We start from the raw sequence: 25,926 nt of genomic DNA on the forward strand, positions 1-25,926 counted from the left end.
ATCATGTTTTTTTTTTTTTTAACTTGCAAAAAATTGTGGTCGACCACATTTTTGTGTATGTTAAAAGAAAAGGATGCGTTTTGATCCCATTTTTTATAACCGAAGTCAATGGAAAAATGGATTAAAACTGAGGCTTACGAATGCTTCCGTTTTTTACAAAACCAGATGAAATAAATCGATGAAAAAAAAATGTAGTGTGAGCCCAGCCTTAGTATATAGAAGTGGTGTTAGTAAAACAACATATACCTAGCTTAGCATTGCTGCTGTCTTCATGTGGCCACTTGGTTGGCTCAGGTAAGACAAGTCAGGAATTTCATCCGTGGGCCCTGTTCACACATCTGTATTTTGGGTCAGCAATGGTGGACAGAACATGAGAGGACGGATAGATTTTAATGGCCCCGTTTACAGGTCCGAACATGTATATAGGGCTGTGATCCGGGACGGAAAGACAGGTCCTGGTGTTGATCTGTCCCACATTTGTGGCACTGACACTATCTTGTATGTAATGGTCTGTGAATTGCGGAGCACTACAGACGTGTGAATGAGGCCTTAGGATTAGCTCACTATTTTGCATGTGCAGCTTGTGTTTCCCCTCTTGCCCGGGATGGGGGAGGGGGGTGTCGTATCTTATGCTTCTGTACTTTTGTGGAGATTTTGTGATGATAAAATCTTGTTTGCTGTGTGATTGTAGGTGCTTGTTATGATACGATGAATAACATGATCTGGACCTGCTCCAATGATTACATTGACCAGTGGTGTAATCCAGGTAACCAGGCTTTCCATGTAGTGTGTCAGAGACTTGGAGTCACTCACATCATTGCTGACCCCAAAGGTAAATCTCCATGTATTTCTGATGCAATCTGAAATGTAATATGAAATATAATGCACAGGACTAAATATCTACAGAATATTTAGTGTTAGGATAAGTGTTTATACTGGAATTCACCTGTAAGAAAAGAAGAATACCTGGCAACTTAACCTGACAGGACTCGACTGTTGAAGGGCTCTACTATATTTCATGTCAATTAAACCCATATATATATTTTTCCAATGTATTATTCAGAATTTAGAGGGGGGTACTCCGTCGAAAATCTTTTTATTTCAACTCTACTGATTTTAGAAAGTTTATATAGATTTGTAATTTACTTCTATTTAAAAATCTCCATTCTTCCAGTTCTTATCAGCTGCTGTATGTCCTGCAGGAAATTTTGTTTTCTTTCCAGTGTGACACAGCGCTCTCTGCTGCCACCTCTGTCCATGTCAGGAACTGTCCAGAGCAGCAGCAAATCCCCATAGAAAACCTCTACCGCTTTGGACAGTGTCAGACTGGAAAGTATACACTACTTCCTGCAGGACATACAGCAGCTGATAAGTACTGGAAGACTGGAGACTTTTAAATAGAAGTAAATTACAAATCTATGTAACTTTCTGAAACCATTTGATCTGATTTTCGCTGGAGTACCTTATGGAGTAGTTTAACTCTATTTTTGGTACATGGTTGTGGGGGCAGCCATCTTGCCTGAGCTGCTGTTAGAGAGGTTTTTCAGCTGTAACGTGTCAGAAGTTTAGAGGGGTTATCCAGCGCTACAGAAACATGGCCACTTTCTTCCAGAGACAGCACCGCTCTTGTCTCCAGCTTGGGCGGGGTTTTGCTGCTCAGTTCCATTTAAAGTGAATGGAGCTTAATTGCAAACCGACCTGAACTGGAGACAAGAGTCGTGCTAGTGCTGTCTCTGAAAGAAAGTGGCCATGTTTCTGTAGCACTGGATAACCCCTTAAAATAATAGTTAAGGTACAGTTTGAAGAGACTATGTGCCCTATGTAAGGCTGCCTTCACATGTTCACTGATTTTCAAGGTCCTGTTGTTTCACGGATCTGTGAAAAAAAACAGATAGTGTGAATAACGCAATAGAAAGCAATGGGCTATAAAATCCATGGAAAGTATGAATAAGGCCTAGAAAGGTTCCAGCAGGGGGTTGTGCCCCTTTTTTTAATGAAATCTTTCTTTACCTCTGCGTCTCTTTTCTCAGTGTTTCATAGCAACCAGTCGGCAATTCCCATGAAGCCGTTGACATTGTCGTCCTCTATTTTTGTTCTCCGATTTAATGCTGTATGATATTTTTTGCAGGAGAGGCGGTAACCACCAATGAGGTTATAAACCAGTTACTTCATCACGTGGGCGCCATGTGCATTCATCAGCTCAACCTCTTGGCCAATAGCAGCAGCTTACCTATCACAACCTTCCTAGGAAAACAACATCCGATTGAGTCGCATCACCTGAGCAGCATATGTGATATCATGGAGAAAGCGATGGTTAACGGAGATAAATGTATCATCCGCTGCATCCTTGTGGTGTTTCAGGTACTTTAAATTTAATAGGGAAGTTTGCTGATGAAGTTGTATGGAAAATAGTCCCTGGCTGGAGTTTGGCTACATGGTAAGGGGTGGGTTCACACACAACGTATCCGGTGCGGATCCCTTCACTTTTAACTTTCAATGAGATTACATACTCGCAGCATAATTGTCATCCCACTGCGAGTATATAAAAGGTAGCCCCCCTTAAGGAAAATATCCAGCGAAAATTTTTTAAGTGTTGTATTGCCCCCAAAAAGTTATGCAAATCACCAATCTACACTTATTACAGGAAATGCTTATACAGCACTTTTTTTCCCTGCACTTACTACTGCATCAAGGCTTCACTTCCTGGATAAACATGGCGACGTCACTTCCTGGATAAACATGGCGGCGTCACTTCCTGGATAAACATGGCGACGTCACCACCCGACTCCAAGAGCTGTGCGGGCTGTGGCTGCTGGAGAGGATGGTGGCAGCAGCCACAGCCCACATAGCTCTGGGAGTCGGGTGGTGACATCGCCATGTTACCCAGGAAGTGACATCACCATGTTACCCAGGAAGTGACTTTATTAGCATTTTCTGTAATAAGTGTATAATGGGGATTTTTATAACTTTTGGGGGGCACTGCAATACTAAAACATTTTGCTTGACTTCTCCTTTAAGCCCCCAGTATATACAATACCTGCTCCACATTCTGCTTGCTTTGAGGGTTCCTGGCATCTGGATGTCCCGCTCAGCCAATCAGTGCACTTCCCCACCGCAGCCACTGATTGGCTGAGCCGGAAATTCCAGACATCGAATACGTTATGTGTGAAGCCACCCTAAAAGGGATCTGTTACTCACTGCATGTGTTCAAAGGACTTGACAATATAGTATACTTACTCACTCTATCTATATATGCCTTAATGTGTCCTGCGTCGGTTTGTAACAGAAATCCTGTCACCACGTGCTTCAATTAACAAATCACACACTAAGGGTCCCAAAACACAAGCCGATGACAGCCCGATCAATGTAACCTGTGCCGGTCTGCTAGATCAGCGCTCGTTTACCGAGCCTATTAAGACTGCTCAGCAATCGTTTAACAAGGGATATATGTATATATTCATTAGCGATGTTCGTGCAGCTCTGTTAATACCTCTCCACGCTCCCGGTTTTCTCCTGCCTGCAACTTCAAAGCGGTCTCTGAGCTGGCAGGCCGCTCAGCCAATCACTGGCCAGGACCACCGCGGCGCTAGGAAACAAGCAGAGGACAGGAGAAGTCCAGAAGAATGAAGAAGTAGGGGGAGGTTTATCAAACTGTTGTAAAGTAGAATTGTCTTCGTTGCCCCTAGCAACCAATCAGAGTACACCCTTCATTTTTCAAAGAACCAGTTTGATAACTCTCCCCCGTAATATATAATAGTTCATTCAATCCAGCTATTACACATAGTGATGCTCGGTCAGTGGCTGATGATTTTAGGTCTGGACCTAAAGATGTGATCAGCCGAAGATTGTTGTCTGTTACACGGAGAGATTAACGGCCAAATCACGCTCCATAAAATAGGCCCTAAGGCATACTGGACTGTACCTTTCATAACCGTACAGTCCTCTCCCTTCTCTTGCTGGGAGACCATTGACATCAGTGAAGGGCAGAAGAAGAAGCTGGATGTGATGTGCACATGACATCCAGCTTCCCCTACAACTGGATGACTTCCAGTACTACCATACCTGGCCAGAAGACTCAACCGCAGGACCTTCCATGATATCATCAGCATGTGATCGAGGGAGAAGGTGCAGGTCACAGGGTCTTAAAGCGCACCCATTCTGCTTTTTTTTTTTTTTTAAGAAACCAACAGGGATTGTGATCCCAAACTTGTGCTCTATGCTCCCTCTATGCTGATATTTGGGCTTTTCTCTGTTTAAAAAAAGAGGCCAAACACCAGAAGTTCCCGTCCTTTGTGTACTCACACAAGGAAAGACACCTGTCCATCATGCAGGTTGTATCACTTAGAATTATCAAAAGTTAATAATATAATTATGCTCTTTTGTTATGCACCAATTCAGTCAGTATAGTGTCACTGTGTGGTTACAGAGGTTTTGGTGCTGTGTGACAGGAGAGCTGACCATACAATGCAAGCTCCACCACTGAATGTGGATGCTCAGCAGCTGTATACATGTGCAGTGGAGACTTGTCCTGCTCCGTGCACGCTCAGGAATGGCTGTCAATCAATTTCAAGCCATGTCTGTCAGCAAAGGACTGAGAATTCCTGTGTTTGGTCTTCTTTTATTTTGAACAGGGAAAAGACCAAAAATCGCCGAAGCATGGAGCACAATGTGGACACAATATGTATAAGCTGGATTTAAACATAGAATACAATAGTAAAGATTGGTTGAAATTGGAGGTTGTTAACCAAACTTGATACAATTGATGACTAGTTACTAGGTCGCCTGTTATATTACAATGCTACAATACTGTGTTTGCAGGTTGTGTTCAAGTTTTTCCTTAACCCCCAAACTGAGAGGAACAGAGATACCATCCGGAGAGCTGGATTGTTGCTTTGGCAGCTGCTTATGGCACCAAAGGACCAAATCTGCCCAGAAATCCAGAAGGAGGTCTGTCTGGCTATTAGGTAGGTTACCCAGGCTCCATTTACATATGTTCTGGCACATAACACCTTTTTGTGGTATATTCTAATTCTGTGTATCTTCTCATTTCCTTTTTCATATCTCTTCTCCTCCCCCCCCCCCCCCCAAAAAAAAAAAATAAAAAAAATGCAAAATTTAGTACAAAAGTTTAGGTGAAAATATTTTGGTCCATTTGGTTATGATATCGTACTATAGATTTCTCCGGCCATAGCTACAACCCAATATGGCCTCTGCCAAGAAAACTAGAATAGGTCTATCTTGTTTCAGTCAGGTCTGTGTGCTCTGGGTAGTGGCCCCATATAATGGTCTCAGGCCTAGGCTCGGCTCATGGTCTGAACATATGCAGGTTTATTTTTTCTTGTACTCAAACTTGGAAAATGGCCATTATGGTAATGGTATATGTAGTGACTTCAGGCCATCCATGCACAGATACATGTGGTATAACATTTTCACCTTTTTCTGCTGTATCTGTGCTATAGAGGGTGTTGGCTTGGCTTCTTAGCTTCTATAATATTAATACTAGGGGCTTATTTATGGATAGTTATTTCTGTGAACATCAACACATCTACATATTCTAACACCAGTTTAAAGCGGCACTATCAGTATGTTCGGGCCAGTGAACCTGCCAGCCGCTAATGACCGTAAGACTGCAGTGCTGCTGTTCTTTCTCCCCTGGGGTCCGGTACTGTGCCGATATTTGACAATTCCAGATATGCTAATTAGGGTGTTCTGCGCATTTGGGGTGTTCCCCGTCTGCCCGGACACCCGCTCAGCCCATCTAGCCTGCCTCCCCCAGCCCGCCTTCTATGCATATTCATATATGCAGAGTTAGGCATGTGCAGGGAGCAGCCTGTAACAAGCGGCCTAACTATGCATATATGAATATGCATAGAAGGTGGGCCGGGGGGAGGCAGGCTAGGTGGGCTGAGCGGGTGCTCCAAGCAGAGGGGGATGCCCCAAATGCTCGGAACACCCTAATTAGCATATCGGAATTATCAAATATTTTCATATATTTCAGTGCCACAAACAGCGGCACTGCAGTCCTACGATAATTAGCGGCTGGCGCATATCAGCAGGTTCACTGGCCCGAACCTGCTGATAGTGCCGCTTTAAGGGAATGTGTCATCAGAAAATGACATTGTACAAATAATGTTTTTGTTATGTTTCCATTTTTCCGTCTATATTATAAAATAATCCTGATATCTTGCTGTTCTCATTCTCACCACTGGGGCTAAAACTAAGCTAAGACTTCCTGTTGTGTCTGTGGTGATAAAAGGAGGATGCTGTAAAGTGATCTGTACAGCATTGCAGCATCATGTGACACCAGTAGATAGAGGAGACAATAGCAGCTCCCTGTGGAATGACCTCTTCACAGGTCACAGAGCGCGCTCAGTAATGTCTCACATTCATCTCAAGGACACAGAGTCTGTCTTGTTGTCTATGTCCATGAGTCTTGCTGTAAAGCATGTGACTAAATGTTTTTAAGAACAGCCCAGACAATATGGCCGCCCCCATAACAATGTACAGAAAGTGAAATAACAAAAATTACAGTCAGAAAATTAGAGACAGATTAGAAAAAAAAACCTGTAAGGGTGCGTTCACACCTACAGGATCTGCAGCAGATTTGATGCTGTGTTCAGTTATTTAAATGAAATCTGCTGCAGAAAATCAGCTGCAGATCCTGTAGGTGTGAACGCACCATAAAAGAAGTTTTAGTAACTGATTCTTAACAGTAAAAGAAAATTTAGGTGACACCTTCCCTTTAATGTCATTCAACTCAAACACAAGTAGAAAAAGTCTTTTCGACAGCAGTTCTGTGTTTATAGGTGGTGCTCGTAGTAAGAGAAAAATCCCAGCAATATTACGAAAGTTCAATCTCCGCACTCACCATAATGCTTCATAATATTTATTGTAGAAAAAAATTCAATTGATGAAGGCTTGACGCCGAAACGTCCAGTTGCCGTTGTATTTTTGTGATGATTTTTTTATTTTTTTTACAATAAATATTATGAAGTATTATGGTGAGTGCCGAGATTGAACTTTTATAATTCAATTCAAACACGTCATATATTATTCACAGCAATGACTATGTGACCATGACTAAAGGCCGGTAGTGCTCGTATGACCTCGTATGACCCATTATGTCTGTCCAGCCTTGTAGAAGGCCAGTAAGCAGCATGTCTGGAAATCTCAGGCCGCTCATCCGCACATAGATAGAACGCTGTAGGTCTCCTGTTATTGTCCGATCAGCCTGTTTAGCCTCTGCAGACTGCGGCACATCCCAAGTATAATAGCTGAATGATGAGAGATTTACAGTCCTGTCCTCCTGCCATGCTGTACATGGAGATATGAGACATCTGTTAGGGTAAATTATACGACTGCAGCGTGTGTCTGCACTAATGGATGTCCTTTAACGTTAGTGTCCTGACCTTGACTTTTTTTCTTTGATGCAGCTTCGGCTTAAACATTTTAAACCCAGGAGAGATGGAGATCAATAACTTACTCAAGCTGATCTTAACCGAAGGTAAGAACATCTTTGTATAGCACAATCAATCATACGCCATTTATTTAGATTGTAATATTTAATGCGGGATGATAGATTTATTAAGCCAGACATGTAGATGATGTCTACTTAACCCTTTAAGGACATGGCCCATTTTCGTTTTTACGTTTTCGGTTTTTCCTCCTTGTGTTTAAAAGGCCATAGCACTTGCATTTTTCCACCTAGAAACCCACATGAGCCCTTATTTTTTGCGTCACTAATTGTACTTTGCAATTACAGGCTGAATTTTTGCATAAAGTACACTGCGAAACCAGAAAAAAATTCGAAGTGTGGTGAAATTGAAAAAATAAACGCATTTCTTTTATTTGGGGGAAATGTGTTTTTACGCCATTCACCCTGGGGTAAAACTGACTTGTTATGCATGTTCCTCAAGTCGTTACGATTAAAACGATATATAACATGTATAACTTATATTGTATCTGATGGCCTGTAAAAAATTCAAACCGTTGTTAACCAATATACGTTCCTTAAAATCGCTCCATTCCCAGGCTTATAGCGCTTTTATCCTTTGGTCTATGGGGCTGTGCGAGGTGTCATTTTTTGCGCCATGATTTGATCTTTCTATCGGTACCTTGATTGCCCATATACGTCTTTTTGATCGCTTTTTATTACATTTTTTCTGGATTTGATGCGACCAAAAATGCGCAATTTTGCACTTTGGGATTTTTTTGCGCTGACGTCGTTTACCGTACGAGATCAGGAATGTGATTAATTAATAGTTCGGGCGATTACGCACGCGGCGATAGCAAACATGTTTATTTATTTATTTATTTGTTTACTTTTATTTAAAACCTGGGAAAAGGGGGGTGATTCAGACTTTTATTAGGGGAGGGGGCTTTTTACTATTAACAACACTTTTTTTTTTTTTTTACACATATACTAGAAGCCCCCCTGGGGGACTTCTAGTATATACACTTGGATCTCTCATTGAGATCTCTGCAGCATAGATATGCTGCAGAGATCCATGAGATCGGCACTCGTTTGCTTTCGGCTGCTGCAGCCGGAAGTAAACGAGTGCCGAGCCGAGGACGGCGCCATCTTGGACGCGTCCCCGGCCGGCATCAGTAACGGAGATCGCTCCTCCGGGACAAGGTCCCGGAGGAGCGATCTCCCCCACTAGACACCAGGGAAACGTTGCCTCCGGTAATCGGAGGCAGCTGTCAACTTTGACAGCTGCCTCCGATTAGCTAATTAGCGGGCACGGCGATCAGACCGTGCCCGCTAATAGCGGCGGTCCCGGGCTACACGCGGCACCCGGGATCGCGGCACTTCAAAGCGGGGCCGCCGCGCGGCCCCGCTTTGAAGTGCAAGTGAGGACATAGGACGTACCGGTACGTCCTATGTCCTTAAGAGGTTAAAGGGGTAGTTCAACAAAAAAAAAAATTAAGTGTCAGAGATTTGTAATTTACTTCTATTAAAAAAAATCTCCAGTCTGACACAGTGCTCTCTGCTGCCACCTCTGTCCATGTCAGGAACTGTCCAGAGCAGGAGAGGTTTTCTATGGGGTTTGCTGCTGCTCTGGACAGTTCCTGACATGGAGAGGTACAGAGGTACTATGTATAGTGCTGTGGAATATGTTGGTGTTATGTAAAATAAAAGGGAAAATGGAATTCTCCCCCGATCAGTGTAACAAAGGGACAGCTTAGCTAGAATAGCCGACTCTGCAGTGTGAAGATAATGCCGCACAACGGCATGAACCAGCTCTCGCAGTTCTCTGCACAATATCTAGTCTGGAGAAGAGGAGTCGAAATTCTGTTTTCTTGTGCCTGTCATTGGGGGACACAGCACCAGTGGGTATAGGCTACTGCCACTAGGAGGCGACACTAGACAGAAGAAGAAGTGACTCCGCCTGGCAGCCTATACCCCTCCTACAGACACCAGGCTAACTCAGTTTTAGTCTAGTGTCCGTATGAGGTAGACACAGGTGCCACGCACCTCTTTATTATTTTAGTTTTATTTCTTTTTCTTTCTTTCTAGGTTATCAGGGGGACCGTCGGCGTGGGCTGCCACACCAGACGTAGCCTCCCCCTGAGGGTGCACTGGAAGTTTTCACTTCCCATGCGCCGGTCACCCGTCCCCCATTGCCAGCTCCCTGCGCAGGATGCCGGTACCCCACCCAGGTGCGAGGTTACCGAGGGGGTGACCCTGCGAGCACCCGAAGACGCCGGACAGGTGAGTAGTCCTGTCCTTGGGGGGGGGGGGGGTCATCCTGGCTAGGGCAACCAGTAGCCTCTTGCCTGCTCTCCCTAGTCCCCATTGCCACAGTGCACACTTCCCTGCAGCGCAGCCCTCTCTCCTCTATCCCCTGTCCTACTGGACAGGTTGTCTCCTGATCCCCCTTCTCATCTCCCTCCTAGCCTGGGCTGATGCCCACCCCCTTTCATCCAGGAGCCACTGCAGCCCGCAGCGGCTTCATAAGGGACAGCTGGGGGATTGCTGGGCTCCTCTCTCCCTTTCTGGTCGCGTTTTCTGGCGCTCCGCGCCGCCGTCTCACTGCCGCCGGCCTGCCCCACAAATTTAGGCCCCGGCTTCTGCCGGAGCTAGGCCGCGTCGGCGCACGCTAGTGACGTCACTGGGGGCGGGACGCCCGCCCGTTTTTCGGCTCCTCCCGCCACAGCCCTTTCTCCTATTGGCTACTCTGTAGCCCCCACCTTTTTCCTCCTTGCCCCCTCCCTTCCTCCTCTTGCCGGCAGCAGCTTCAGCTCGTGGCCTCCTGCTGTTATCTCTGCCAGTACAGCAGCCTCAGCTCCCTGTGCACAGCAGCAGTCTAGCATCCAGTGCAGCTATTCCAGCGTGCACCAGCTACAGCTTCCAGTGCAGTCGTTCCAGTGCAGCTCCAGCATCCAGTGCAGTCGTTCCAGTGCAGCTCCAGCATCCAGTGCGGCAGCAGCTCCAGCATCCAGTGCGGCGGCAACTCCAGGGTCTGGTAGGCTCACCCAGTGGGTGATATTCCCCTCCTCCACTCCCCAGGCTAACAGCCCTAACTACCATGTCTGGTCCCCGGGATGACCCCCCTAGGCAGCTCGCTCCCGCGGCTGTGGCGACACACTTTGCGTGTGCTCGTTGCAATAAGAAATTCCCCTGTGGTCAGCCTGATTCCCTCTGCCTGCTATGCCTTAACCCTGGTGCCACTTCCCAGGAGGCCCCCCCTCCAGGTCCTGATGTAGCTTCTCCTGAGTGGGCTAGATCCCTGTCCCAGGCGATCGGTGACCTCTCTAAGCTGTCGCAGGTCATGATCCATGCCATTGAGCGGTTGCCCTCCCAGGCGCCTCCAGCAGCAGGACCCTCCAGGGTATCTCCTGACTCCCCTTCCAGAGGACGGTCTCATAAGAGACCTAGACTCTCTGTCTCACGGTCGCCCTCTAGGTGTTCCTCAGACCTTTCTCCTCCCAGATCCACTGCAGGCGGTTCCGCTTCCCAGCGACCCCTCTCCGCCACCTCGGGGGACCCCTCTGACTCTGCTTCAGAGTCTGACAGGGAGGATCAGCTGGCCTCTGCAGTGCAAGCCTTGATCCGTGCAGTGCGAGACACCTTACATATTGAGGAGGAGTCCTCTTCTACCTCCAAGAGTGAGGTTTCCTTCCGTCGCCAGAAGCGACAGCCATTGGTTTTTCCCAGCCATAAGGATTTTGAGGACCTCCTAGCCAAGGAGTGGAATCACCCTGACCGGCGGATTCCATCCTCTAAGCGTGCCGAGGCTTTGTTTCCCTTCTCCCCTGACCTGGTCACTACATGGACAGTGCCCCCATCTGTGGATCCTCCAGTTTCTCGACTCTCCAAGTCAACTACTCTGCCTCTGGCAGATGGTGCTTCACTCACTGACCCGGTGGACAAGAAAATCGACGCTTTTTCGAAGTCTGTCTTTGTTGCAGCTGGTTCGGCCCTACGTCCTACCTTTGCTGCATCCTGGGTCAGCAAGGCTTGTTCCTCTTGGGCCAGGCAGTTAGTCCATGACCTCTCCCTGGACACCCCGCGTGAGGATCTCCTGTCTCTGGCCTCACAAATTCTACATGCGTCCAAATACTTGTGCGACGCTTCTCAGGAAGCTGCTCGTTTGTCTGCGCGGGCCCTGGCAAACTCTGTAGCCATCCGACGCTCTGTCTGGTTAAAATGCTGGTCAGCTGACGCCGCCTCCAAGAAGGCTCTGACTTCTCTTCCCTTTGCAGGAAACAGACTTTTTGGGGAGCGGCTGGATAAAATAATCTCGGACGCTACGGGGGGGAAGAGCTCCTTGCTTCCTCAAAACCGATCCCGGCGCCCTCAGCCTCCCAGGCGTTCCAGCCGTTTCCGCTCTTTTGAGCCTCCGGCACGTCGTCGCCCGGCTAAGGATACGCCTCCAGCTCCTTCTAGGAAGCCCTCCTTCAAACCCCGCCCCATCTGGCAGCCCCGTTCTCGCCCTTCTAAGGGTCCTGCACCCAAGTCTTCTTCCTGAGGGTCCTTCACCACTCGGGTCTCTCCCTCAAGTAGGGGGTCGTCTGCTCTCCTTCAAGGAGATTTGGCTCGCCCATGTGTCCGATGTGTGGGCTCGGGAGGTGGTGTCCTCAGGGTACAAAATCGAGTTTGTGTGCATTCCACCTCCTCGCTTTTTTCCATCAAATCTCCCACGCTCTTCGGCACGGCTTTCCAAGCTTTTTCGGGCGGTTCAGAATCTCCTAGCTCAAGGAGTTGTGGTCCCAGTTCCTCCCTCCGAGCACTTCCAGGGATTCTATTCCAATCTGTTCACAGTCCCCAAAAAGGACGGCTCGGTCCGTCCTATCCTGGATTTGAAACGGCTGAACAGGTTTGTTCGCCTTCGGCGGTTCCGCATGGAATCCTTGCGGTCGGTGGTCGCGTCTCTAGAGCAGGACGAATTTCTTGCTTCTATAGACATCCGCGACGCCTATCTGCATGTTCCCATCGCAGCCAGTCATCAACGTTTCCTACGTTTCGCCGTCGGTTCTGGACATTTCCAGTTCGTTGCCCTGCCCTTCGGGCTCGCCACGGCGCCTCGGGTCTTTACCAAGATCCTTGCACCTTTGATGGCTCTGCTTCGGTCAAAGGGGGTGGCTGTCCTGCCATACCTGGACGACCTTTTGGTAAAGGGCCGCTCCAAGCAGGACACTTTGTCCAGCCTCCAGATCACACTCGATCTCTTGACCAATTTCGTTTGGGTGATCAATTATCAAAAATCTTCCCTACTTCCCTCCCGCTCTATGGAGTTTCTCGGGATGCTATTCAACACCGAGATGGCCCGCGTCCTCCAAACAAAGTTGCCTCCCTGCGCTCGGCAGTCTCTCTGCTCCGCTCGGGCGCCCCCTGTTCGATTCGCCTTTGCATGCGAGTCCTGGGCAAGATGGTCTCCTCTTTCGAGGCGATCCCCTTTGCTCAGTTTCATTCGCGCCCTCTGCAGCAAGCGATTCTGTCGCAGTGGGACAGGTCCCCTCTGTCTCTCCACAAGAAGATCCTCCTGTCCCCTGCTGATCGCAGGGAGCTTCTTTGGTGGTTGACGTCTCCGGTGGTCCTCCTCGGCCGCTCGTTCCTCCCCCTCAATTGGCTGGTCGTCTCTACGGATGCCAGCCTGTCCGGGTGGGGGGCTGTCTTCGGGAGCCACACAGCTCAGGGCTCTTGGTCGCCGACAGAGGCTCGGCTTCACATCAATATCCTAGAGCTCCGGGCCATCTTTCTCGCCCTGTCTCAGTGGACCGATCGCCTGAGGGGTTATCCGGTCCGTGTTCAGACCGACAACGTCACCGCCGTTGCCTATCTGAACCGTCAAGGCGGCACCAGGAGCCGCTCTGTCATGACCGAGGCCGCTCGCATTCTCCGTTGGGCGGAGCGGGTTGTTCCAGCTCTCTCGGCAGTCCACATTCCCGGGGTGGACAATTGGGCGGCGGACTACCTCAGCCGCGAAAGACTGGATCAGGGCGAATGGGCTCTACATCCCGAGGTGTTTCTTCAAATCTGCCGGCGGTGGGGATCCCCAGATGTGGATCTCTTCGCCTCCAGGCTGAACCACAAACTCCCCATCTATGTGACTCGGGCCCGGGATCCTTGCGCGTTCGCGGTCGACGCCTTGGTGACCCCATGGGAGCAGTTCTCCCTGGTTTACGCCTTTCCTCCTCTGCCCATTCTCCCACGAGTCCTGAAGCGCATCAAGGCACTCGGCGTTCCCGCCATTCTTGTCGCTCCAGACTGGCCGCGCCGGTCCTGGTACGCCGACGTAGTGCACCTCCTGGCCGACGCCCCCTGGCGCCTTCCCCTGCGGGACGACCTCCTTTCACAAGGGCCAATATTCCACCCCAATTTACCTCAGCTGAGTTTGACGGCGTGGCTGTTGAGGCCGCAGTGTTGAGGTTTCGTGGGTTCTCGGAACCAGTCATCCAAACCATGCTTAAGGCCCGTAAGCCTCAGTCAGCTCGGGTCTACCATCGCGTGTGGAAGGCCTTCTTTTCTTGGTGCGAACAGAATAATTTTCACCCCTTGGTGTGTTCCACGCCCAAGATTCTTTCCTTTTTACAGTCCGGGCTGGATAAAGGCCTCAGTCATTCCACTTTGCGTTCGCAGATTTCCGCCCTGTCTGTTCTTTTTCAGCGGGCTCTAGCTTTCCGCCCCCAGGTGAAGACCTTTCTTCAGGGGGTGGTCCATTTGGCCCCTCCTTTTCGTCAGCCTTTAGGCCCTGGGACCTTAATTTAGTCCTCGAGGTTCTGCAAGGTCCTCCCTTTGAGCCTCTTCGGGAGGTGTCTCTTTGTTTCCTTTCTTGGAAAGTCGCCTTCCTGGTGGCGGTTACCTCCATCCGTAGGGTGTCTGAACTGGCAGCGCTCTCTTGTCGCTCCCCTTATCTGGTCCTTCACAAGGACAAGGTGGTGCTTCGTCCTCTTCCTTCCTTCCTGCCGGAGGTCGTGTCTGCATTCCACCTTAATGAGGACATCATTCTCCCCTCTTTTTGCCCTGCGCCCTCCCATCCTAGGGAACGGTCCCTGCATTGTTTGGACCTTGTCCGGGCCATACGGATCTAATTGTCAGTCACTGCTTCCTTCCGCCGCTCGGATTCCTTGTTCGTGGTCCCGTCGGGTCCGCGCAAGGGGCTGGCGGCTTCCAAGACCACCATTGGGCGTTGGATCAGGGCAGCCATCGCAGAGGCCTACCGCGTTCGTGGCAGGGCTCCTCCTTTTCGGGTCACCGCTCATTCTACTCGAGCTGTGGGGGCCTCTTGGGCGGTTCGCCATCAGGCCTCAGTGTCCCAGGTCTGCAAGGCCGCCACCTGGTCTTCAGTTCACACTTTTTCAAAGTTTTATCAGGTCCATATCCTGGCTTCCTCTGACGCCAGTCTGGGCCGCAAGGTTCTGCAGGCCGCCGTGCGTTAGGCAGGCCGCATGGGGATTGTAATCTTCTTTCCCCACCCTCTGGGACTGCTTTTGTACGTCCCACTGGTGCTGTGTCCCCCAATGACAGGCACAAGAAAAGAGGATTTTTTTGTACTCACCGTAAAATCCCTTTCTTGTGGCTTCATTGGGGGACACAGCTCCCACCCTGTTTGAGGTTGTGCTCCCGGGGCTTGTTCTGTTCTTGGGGTTTTTTGTTCCCGGGACCAGCCTGGTTTTTTTGCCTGTTTTTGTTACTACTTTCTACTGCTTGTGACTAAACTGAGTTAGCCTGGTGTCTGTAGGAGGGGTATAGGCTGCCAGGCGGAGTCACTTCTTCTTCTGTCTAGTGTCGCCTCCTAGTGGCAGTAGCCTATACCCACTGGTGCTGTGTCCCCCAATGAAGCCACAAGAAAGGGATTTTACGGTGAGTACAAAAAAATCCTCTTTTAGTGATCTGTAAGGGTCATGTATGGCATGTCCTAGTGAACCATGATCTCTTTATCTTTTTTTTTTTCTTTTTTATACCACATTTTATGACGGCAGAAAAACAGGTACAAGGGGCACATCCCCAAGAATGTCAGATCATAAGATGCACAGAAGACATAGAATGTTTACATGGAAAAATGCATGAAGTAGGGCTGGGCGATATTGGCCTAAGTTAATATCGCGGTATATCGTAGATGTAGCCGCGGTAATGATAATTGAACTATAATTATGACACGCCCTGTTGGCAAGCCACACCCCTTTTTCAAGCCACGCCCATTTGGCCATGTCAAACTGACGATTTTGTTTCAATTATTTTTTTTTTAAAAGGGAACTCACTGAGCAGCAACACAAGGCTGGGCCATTTACTCTATAGTCATTATTATTATTTGTCATTATTAGGGGGTCTCAGAAGAGACCTGGACGTGTATAACCAGGTATACAGCCATACCTGTATATACACATCCTGTATTGTGTACATAGCTGTATACCTGTGTGTACACGTCCCGTAAAGTGTACCTAGCAGTATACCTATATGTACACGTCCTGTAGTATGTACATGGCTGTATACACACATCCTGTAGTGTGTACATACGACAGGACGTGTATTTACAGGTATACAGCCATGTACACACTACAGCTGTAGGAGCAGTGCAGACTAGGAAAGCTGGGTGACAACCCCTGTAGGAGCAGTGCAGACTAGGATAGCTGGGTACAACCCCTGTAGGAGCAGTGCAGACTAGGATAGCTAGGTACAACCCCTGTAGGAGCAGTCCTCTTGATCTGACTGAGGAAAATATTCCCCCTCAGATGTGTCATCTGTTTTTATGCCGGAAAGTCGCAGGTTGGTATATCCCACAAGCTGCGCCATATTGTAGCGTATGCACTGCATTAAAATCTATTATGATCAGGTACTGCTGTAAGACAGACCTTCCCATATATACACACACACTGAGGCTATGTTCACATTGATGTCACATTCCATTATCACTTACAGAAATAAAATATGGAACCCAACAGCCCCCCTGTCTGTTCTTGGGGTTCACCAGGTGCAGGTGGTGGTCATGTGTGGCTGGATCCTGCACTGTTCTCAACGAAAACTTGGACACAGGTGTGAAAAGAACAATAAAGTGACAGTACAATAAAGTGACCAGATCACAAGGGGTCCAATCCCATGTAAACAAAGCTCCAGCTCCTGCTAATTGTCAGCGCTATATAGCAAGTAGGCCATGTGATAGCTTCACACTAGGATAGATTCTCCATTTAAATCTCAATTTTTTTCCCCTTTATGCTAAATAAACAGAACATTTTTCTGCCTGCAGCGTCAGATGAAATTTGAGACAACAACTGTATTGCTTCCCAGTGTACCAGTGCTCCCCCTGTGCCCCGATGTAGTAGACAAGCCTCCTTCATAAGTAGGTTTGCCAAATATGTGCCAATCTGTGCCCCCATATAGTATAGGAGATCTTTGTGCTTCCATCTAGGTAGGGTGTAGTAGTGGAGGTATAGTGGATAAGGGTTGTAATAGTACAGGTATAGATATGGGGTGTAGTGGTAGTACAGGTATAGATGAGGGGTGTAGTAATAGTACAGGTACAGATGAGGGGTGTAGTAGTAGTAGTACAGGTACAGATGAGGGGTGTAGTAGTACAGGTACAGATGAGGGGTGTAGTAATAGTAGAGGTATAGATGAGGGGTGTAGTAGTAGTACAGGTACAGATGAGGGGTGTAGTAATAGTACAGGTACAGATGAGGGGTGTAGTAATAGTACAGGTACAGATGAGGGGTGTAGTAGTACAGGTATAGATGAGGGGTGTAGTAGTACAGGTACAGATGAGGGGTGCAGCAGTAGTAGTAGTACAGGTACTGATGAGGGGTGTAGTAATAGTACAGGTATAGATGAGGGGTGTAGTAGTAGTACAGGTAAAGATGAGGGGTGCAGTAGTAGTAGTACAGGTACTGATGAGGGGTGTAGTAATAGTACAGGTATAGATGAGGGGTGTAGTAGTAGTACAGGTATAGATGAGGGGTGTAGTAGTAGTACAGGTAAAGATGAGGGGTGTAGTAATAGTACAGGTATAGATGAGGGGTGTAGTAATAGTACAGGTACAGATGAGGGGTGTAGTAATAGTACAGGTACACATGAGGGGTGTAGTAGTACAGGTATAGATGAGGGGTGCAGTAGTAGTAGTACAGGTACAGATGAGGGGTGTAGTAGTACAGGTACAGATGAGGGGTGTAGTAATAGTACAGGTACAGATGAGGGGTGTAGTAGTAGTACAGGTATAGATGAGGGGTGTAGTAGTAGTACAGGTAAAGATGAGGGGTGTAGTAATAGTACAGGTATAGATGAGGGGTGTAGTAATAGTACAGGTACACATGAGGGGTGTAGTAGTACAGGTATAGATGAGGGGTGCAGTAGTAGTAGTACAGGTACAGATGAGGGGTGTAGTAGTACAGGTATAGATGAGGGGTGTAGTAATAGTACAGGTACAGATGAGGGGTGTAGTAATAGTACAGGTACACATGAGGGGTGTAGTAGTACAGGTATAGTTGAGGGGCAGACTGGCGGGCGCTCACACTAATCAGCTGTTTGAAGGGCCTGCAGCCTTTTTAAACAGCTGATCAGCAAGTGAGCTGACATGCTGACCCCCACCATACCGATACTTGTGGCCTATCCTGAGGATATATATTTTTTTTTTTAAAGATTGGATAGCCACTTTAGGCCACAATCTCACATGCATGCAAATGCATTCTAATCCCAGAAACATTGTGCAACTGCTGGAGAATGCCATTGGTTAGGTTTCAAGCACATGTGTTTGCATGCATGTGGTAATGTGGCCTTAGGGTACAAACACACGCAGCAGATACGCAGCAGATTTGATGCTGTGTTCAGTTATTTAGATCTAATCTGCTGCGTATCGCAGCAGTAAATACGCAGCGTGTAAGCCGTGTGTGTTTGTACCCTTAAAAGGGGTTGGCTATCTTATAGCTGTTCTTAAATAAAATAGCATTGTTAAAAATATTGGATTTACTGCCTCTGTGCTGTATTAGGGTACAAACACACACAGCGTATACGCAGCAGATACGCAGCAGATTTGGTGGTGCAGATTTGATACTGTGTTCAGTTATTTAGATCTAATCTGCTGCGTATCGCAGCAGTAAATACACAGCGTATATGCCGTGTGTGTTTGTACCCTAATAAAACTTTACACCTGTTGTCCCTCATTATAGCGGCCATCTAGATGGCTTTCCTCTGCCTCTCCACAGCGGTGCAATGCATCCACAAAACAGGCACAGTTATGCAGCTGTTGGGTATGCTGGGGGCAGTAGTTATGCGCCGTTTCAGCTATGATGGATGCTGGGGGTAGTAGTTATGCACCGTTTCAGCTATGATGGATGCTGGGGGCAGTAGTTATGCACTGTTTCAGCTGTTGGGTATGCTGGGGGCAGTAGTTATGCACTGTTTCAGCTGTTGGGTATGCTGGGGGCAGTAGTTATGCACTGTTTCAGCTGTTGGGTATGCTGGGGGCAGTAGTTATGCACTGTATCAGCTGTTAGGTATGCTGGGGGCAGTAGTTATGCACTGTTTAGCTGTTGCGTATGCTGGGGGCAGTAGTTATGCACTGTATCAGCTGTTGGGTATGCTGGGGGCAGTAGTTATGCACTGTTTCAGCTGTTGGGTATGCTGGGGGCAGTAGTTATGCACTGTATCAGCTGTTGGGTATGCTGGGGGCAGTAGTTATGCACTGTATCAGCTGTTGGGTATGCTGGGGGCAGTAGTTATGCACTGTTTAGCTGTTGGGTATGCTGGGGGCAGTAGTTATGCAGTGTTTTAGCTGTTGGGGTATGCTGGGGGCAGTAGTTATGCACTGTTTAGCTGTTGGGTATGCTGGGGGCAGTAGTTATGCACTGTATCAGCTGTTGGGTATGCTGGGGGCAGTAATTATGCACTGTTTCAGCTGTTGGGTATGCTGGGGGCAGTAGTTATGCACTGTTTCAGCTGTTGGGTATGCTGGGGGCAGTAGTTATGCACTGTATCAGCTGTTGGGTATGCTGGGGGCAGTAGTTATGCACTGTTTAGCTGTTGGGTATGCTGGGGGCAGTAGTTATGCACTGTATCAGCTGTTGGGTATGCTGGGGGCAGTAGTTATGCACTGTTTAGCTGTTGGGTATGCTGGGGGCAGTAGTTATGCACTGTTTAGCTGTTGGGTATGCTGGGGGCAGTAGTTATGCACTGTATCAGCTGTTGGGTATGCTGGGGGCAGTAGTTATGCACTGTTTAGCTGTTGGGTATGCTGGGGGCAGTAGTTATGCACTGTTTAGCTGTTGGGTATGCTGGGGGCAGTAGTTATGCAGTGTTTTAGCTGTTGGGGTATGCTGGGGGCAGTAGTTATGCACTGTTTAGCTGTTGGGTATGCTGGGGGCAGTAGTTATGCACTGTATCAGCTGTTGGGTATGCTGGGGGCAGTAGTTATGCACTGTTTAGCTGTTGGGTATGCTGGGGGCAGTAGTTATGCACTGTATCAGCTGTTGGGTATGCTGGGGGCAGTAGTTATGCACTGTTTAGCTGTTGGGTATGCTGGGGGCAGTAGTTATGCACTGTTTAGCTGTTGGGTATGCTGGGGGCAGTAGTTATGCACTGTTTAGCTGTTGGGGTATGCTGGGGGCAGTAGTTATGCACTGTTTCAGCTGTTGGGTATGCTGGGAGTAGTAGCTAGACAGAGGAGAGAGAAGACTTACAGCATGGGAAAAGGATACTGGACGCTGCAGGAGTTGCTGAGGAGGGAGGAGGCACACGACCTGGCAGAGGTCACAGGTCACCACACAGAACACCGCAGCTGACTGATTTCTGTCCTGATGACCTGTCCGAGACAGACCAGCAGGCTGCAATGTCGGGGGCTGCAGCGTCCTCCTCACACACCCTGCTTCCCTGTCAGTGTGATGAATTGATTCCCACCGCATTATCACTGATCTCCGCAGCGGCAGACTCCTCAGTCCCGGCCTCCCCCACCTCACAGCCGCGCTGATCCTCACAGGCACATCTCCTCCTCCGCTCTCTGCATTGCCACCACTGCCCCAATCACAGGAACTCAGCTGTCCCTGCGGCCTCCTCCTCCTCCAGAGACCGGAGAGCTCGTTCCGCTATAGGAAGGAGCAGGTCAGTGCCGGCTTCAGCAGCTAGAGCAGCTTCGATTAATCGCCCAGCCCTACTTCACACCCCTCTATCTCCAGCCTCTGGCACCCCCGCAGCGGTACTCTGGGACCTCTCCCTATAACTGCGCGCAGCCCCCTCCCCAGCACGGCACCTGTTGGCGTCAGTGCTCGGTTCACCGCCGGTCCCCGCATCGCGTCTCAAGGCAAGGGAGCGCAGCCCGGGACCCCCAGCACTGCATGCTGTATATAGAAGATGGCCGGAAGGTAAGTATAACCTGTCAGTGTCCCGGGGCGGGCGGGTGAAAATACCGCAGATACCGTCCTGGCGAACTTGAGGTCGGTTAACCGAGGCCAGGGACGGTATCGGTATTTTCACGGTATATCGCCCAGCCCTAGCATGAAGTACATTGACATAACATCTATGTATAAGCTGGTCTAAATTCAGGCAACTAGAGGACGGGCCCCTCACCCCTTCCAACCGCTTTACCACCAAGGGTCTAATAGGACCCTTAGAGACCCAGGACTCCTGCTGCTCCCTTTTTGCTGTACGTGGCCGGACCTTGCCTTCTGTTTCCATGGATTACCATTGGACAAAAGGGGAAGACATGTCAAAACTTGATCCATCTAAGCTAGAATATTTCTGTGCAAAAAAAAAAAATGTTTTCAGCAACAGGAAAGCAAGCCTTCCATGTAATTTATTCTTCATGACAAGCTGGTGGGTCTGCCGGATTCCGAAATATCCCACATTAATGATCTGTAGGCAGCTGATGTATTCACCAGAAAACACGTCAGGGAACATCTATAAGGCAATGTCTATCTATAAGGCAATTGGGAATATCTATAAGGCAATGTACGCCGTTGATTGATTCTTCCATCCATTTCAAATCATGTCCAACAGATATAGACAGCAAAAAACTGGAAACCCTAGACATTTAATATTCAATCTATTTGATTTTATAGGTGACCGGAATTGTGGACTTTCCCAACTGCGAGATGTTATTTTGACCAACTTGACTGAACAGCTTCAGAATAACAGGTTTGGGAGCGACGAAGATGAACATTACAGGTACATTCAGCTGCCAGTGGCCAGAACATTGTACAGGCAGGCTGGGTCAGGGCATCAGTACTTCTGCACAATGGAGTTGTTGAATGGCATCTTCTAGTTCTGTACATCTCTAAATCTATATTTGCTATAAAATATTTAGGAATGCTAAAGAACATTCGAATAGGGGACCTTGACACATAATGGTTTATTTCAGATTTTTTTTTTTTTAGGCTAAATGATGAATTATTGCACTATATTTTGAAGATTGTTGTTCGTGAATCTTGTGTTCTGATCACCAAGTGCCAAACTGTGTCTAAAGAAGAATTCCAAAGACTCTTATCAACTGTGCCTGTAAGACCAGCGCTCGCTATATATATTCTGTAGTTTGCATTTCTTTCTACCATCGCTTTCTTCTGTGTTTATTGCATTTCCAAGCATGTAAAAGTTTCACATCGGTGGTCGTTTTTTTTTCTTTTTCCAAAACACCTTGCAATTCACTAATCAGTCACTCTTAAAAAAAAAAAAAAAAAAAAAAAAAATATATATATATATATATATATATATATATATATATATATATATATATAAACATGTAGAGATGGATTAGCACACTGTGGGATCAGGTTACAGCTGCCTTTGAGAGTCTATAAAGACGGGAGAGGAAGAGACACACAAGAAAAGCATCATAGCATCCAGTCCCTACCTCCTAGCTTAGGGGCAACTGAGAATTGGGGTAGTATTATGAGGGCCGATAATAACTCTAAATGAGCGTCGATCTGCTATTACACGGCAAGATAATCGTTTAACAAGGGCTGCATGGACATCGTTACTGATGTCCTTGCAGCCCTTGCTTAAACTGTATACTTTACCTATCCATGCTGCAGGGCTCCTCTTGCGCTCTGCTTCTCTCCGGGTCCCGCGCTCTCCAGCTTCAGAGTGGCCTATCTAAGCTGACAGGCCGCTCAGCCAATCACTGGCCGCGGCGGTCCCGGACTGTGATTGGCTGAGCGGCCTGTCAGCTGAGACAGGCCACTCTGAAGCTGGAGTGTGCGGGACCCGGAGAGAAGCAGAGCGCAAGAGGAGCCCTGCAGCATGGATAGGTAAAGTATGCACTTTGCATATCGTCAGCCACCGGCCGTGCACTGTTATTACACGTAGCGATGCGTGGTCGGCGCCCAACAATTATAGGTCCAAACTTATTTCAACAATCAGGCGATGATCGCTGTCATCGGCTGATCGTTGTGTTTATCACACGGAGCGATTATCGGACGGATATCGTTCCGTGTAATAGGGCCCCTAGAGATAAAGCCTGCAGAGGGGAAAACTAGTAAAAATGCTGGATACCCGTTATATAGTGTGTGGAAATATACCTCTCTGAGCAGCAAATTATGACTCTTTAGCAATATATATTATTTTCAAATAATTTCCCCAGTGCATTAATTCCCATTGCATATGATGTATTGGATGTAAATGGGCAGTGTTCAGATAGGGACCAATCAGGAGAACAAACCAGGAGAAGTCTAGGCGTTCACTCCCGGCTCAGTGTAGTTTTCTGAATGCATAGACTTTCCTTATGCAGCCATCCAGGTCACATGGCACAGAGCTGAGAGAGATCACGCAGGGTGTAGACTTCTCCCAGCTCATTCTCCTCAGTTGTGGCCTGAACATGCACACCATGACCAATCAAAACTTTTCTAAAGTTTTTTTTCCTTTCTTTAGTGGTACTTCAAAAAATTTTTTTTTTTTTTTAATCAGCTGGTGCCTGAAAGTGCCAGAGATCTTTAATTTACTTCTATTAAAAAATCTCCAGTCTTCCAGTACTTATCAGCTGCTGTATGTCTTGCAGGAAGTGGTGTATTCTTTCCAGTCTGACACAGTGCTCTCTGCTGCCACCTCTGTCCATGTCAGGAACTGTCCAGAGCAGGAGAGATTTTCTATGGGGACTTGCTGCTGCTCTAGACAGTTCCTGACAGGTGGCAGCAGAAAGCACTGTGTCAGACTGGAAAGAATACACCACATCCTGCAGGACATACAGCAGCTGATAAGTACAAGATACATATAATTTACATATAAGTAAATTACAAATCTCTGGCACTTAATGGGACCAGTTGATTTGAAAGAGAAAACATTTTAGTGAACTCCCCCTTTAATGTTAGAAAAGTACTGTATAAAGATGCTGGTTTAGCAGGTTGCTGCAGAAATCTGTGCAGTGGTGAAGGAGGAGATCTCTGTATTGTTCTTCACACATTTAAAATATCTTTGTGTGTTTTAAGGTTGCCTCCCCATGCCTGCGCTATCTGATGGCTGTACAAAATCACCTACTTAGTAATACTGTCTTAATCAAACCTGATGAGAGTGATGACAGTGACAGCTCCCTGCAAGGGGAGACATTGAAGGTACAGGTAAACACCACATTTTATTCTAATAATGGTTTTTTTGTTTGTCAATGTCGCTTGTAGATCATTTCATTGTCATCCGCTCCCATATCCTAGTGACCACTCTATGGTAAATAGAGAAGACTGCAGTGTCTGATTTCCTTTAGCGTATACACGTCTTGCTGGTGCATACATGCTATATTGATCATTTTTGGTCAGAGCGAGCATCGATCCTCCCAACAACCTCCGATGTGTCTTTGAATTAGATATTAGGAGATGTTGTTCTGGAAAGCTGCAAAAACATAGTGTCCCAGAACAAAGAGACCAAGTAGCAATGTCTACACAATGAGGGCTGTGTATACAATTTATTATTCATATATCTTGGGGTTTATTATATGGAGTATTTTGGAGTATATTTGATATATTCTTTGATTAGAAATAAATGCATAACAATGTAGTTTTGCATTATGCTCGCTTTATTTTTATCTTTTTCTATGTTTAAATCAGCGGTCTACATGAAGGCATGCTCTTTGTTATGCAACAATTCAGTCAGTATAATATCACTGGTGCTGTGTGATAGGAGAGCTGACCATACGATGCAAGCACCCCATTGGCAGGGTAGAGAGACACTTAGTGACCACATGTATAGTGTTGATTTAAACATAGAAAGCAGCTCGCAAAGACAGTCCCTGTTGTTTTCTCAAATAATTTTTTCCTATCTGCGTTTCTTTAAAACCTAGATGTTAAAGGTACTGTGCTATTGTAAATTTCTGTCTGCATTGTCTGAAACCCCAAGAGTTGGACCGCTGCTTTACATGTTTCTGTCCCCGATGTCCTCTGTACACGTCTGTTGTATGCTCAGGTGTGTCTGAACCAGATTGTTCGGCATTTAATTACCGGTGGCTGAAGAAGTTTGATGCCGCCCTCGGGAGTCCTAGAAAGCCAGCATACAGCCTATGGCCTATGACTGTATCCATGTTTTCTAGATGGCCTTAGGGCTGCATCCGACTTCTTCAGCCACTAGTAATCCAATGCATAGAGTTTGGGTTTGGATGAACCGGAGCATGCCTGGGGTTCGCTCACTCTAGAGTGGATCTGTCAGCTGCAATTCACGTATCAAACTGCTGATGGTGTTAGGAACCTTTTATATATCCGTCTGCACTTCCAGAACATAGAATAGTGGCTTTACTCCCCTGTGCATAGTGTCAGAGGCTTTCCCCAGCTCCTGTTGTGCTGCGAGCTGGGCTGCCTCCTCTCTTCCCTTCCCATCCCTGTCTCTGCTTGGGATTCCATTTTTAGCTGATAGGCTTTCCAGCTTACAAAAGAGATTTTCATTTTCCACATCTAATGAAAGAGAAGTGAATTAGTCATTTTCCAGTAATTCATTATAATGGAAAGCAGCTCCCTGATACTGCAGAGTCTGCCGGCTACAGGACCTGATCATACATATATGTATGCTGTTGTATGTCTCCTCGCTGTCCAGCCATTGTTAGGTCGGTTCTTGTCTCTTTGCTGATCACAGTCTGTTTTTCTGTGTTTTCTGTAGAAGGTTCTAGAAAACACCTTTACAATATCTGTACTCTGCACAATGAGTCTATTACAACAGACAATGGTAGTTCTGCCAAATAGACGGCTCATCTGAGTATTAGGCTTGCTGCTCTTTTTTTTAATATATACTGAACTTACACACAGCTCGATTTTAAACACACTGATACCTATAGGACTCACTACATTAGTAACTCTAATGCTCACGATCCCCAATAGTTGTGTCACAATTTTTGTGCAGTAGCTTAAAGTGTCACTGTCGTTTTATTTTTTTTTTGCAGAAATCAATAGTACAGGCGTTTTTAAGAAACTTTGTAATTGGGTTTATTAGCCAAAAAATGCATTTTTATCATGAAAAAGCAGTTTGAAGCTCACCCCTGTCCTCATGGTTCTCTTATGGAGAGGGGAGGGGTGGAGGGAGATGAGGCACCAAAA

General features: G+C 47.3%; 1 protein-coding gene across 2 annotated transcripts in view; it reads left to right on the forward strand.

Moving 5' to 3' along the window:
* HECTD4 (HECT domain E3 ubiquitin protein ligase 4) overlaps positions 1-25,926 on the forward strand; it is a 139,610-nt gene that overhangs the window by 36,279 nt on the left and 77,405 nt on the right. The window contains exons 11-17 of one of the 2 annotated variants that reach the window (XM_069960760.1): positions 692-832; positions 2,129-2,361; positions 4,819-4,964; positions 7,434-7,504; positions 21,487-21,592; positions 21,802-21,922; positions 23,845-23,973. In XM_069960760.1, the coding sequence (XP_069816861.1) occupies positions 692-832; positions 2,129-2,361; positions 4,819-4,964; positions 7,434-7,504; positions 21,487-21,592; positions 21,802-21,922; positions 23,845-23,973 (947 nt within the window). The remainder of the gene's footprint in view (positions 1-691; positions 833-2,128; positions 2,362-4,818; positions 4,965-7,433; positions 7,505-21,486; positions 21,593-21,801; positions 21,923-23,844; positions 23,974-25,926) is intronic. The other variant, XM_069960761.1, reaches the window with a different exon arrangement.

The sequence above is a fragment of the Dendropsophus ebraccatus genome, chromosome 3, assembly GCF_027789765.1.
Source record: "Dendropsophus ebraccatus isolate aDenEbr1 chromosome 3, aDenEbr1.pat, whole genome shotgun sequence".
Lineage (NCBI taxonomy): Eukaryota > Metazoa > Chordata > Amphibia > Anura > Hylidae > Dendropsophus > Dendropsophus ebraccatus.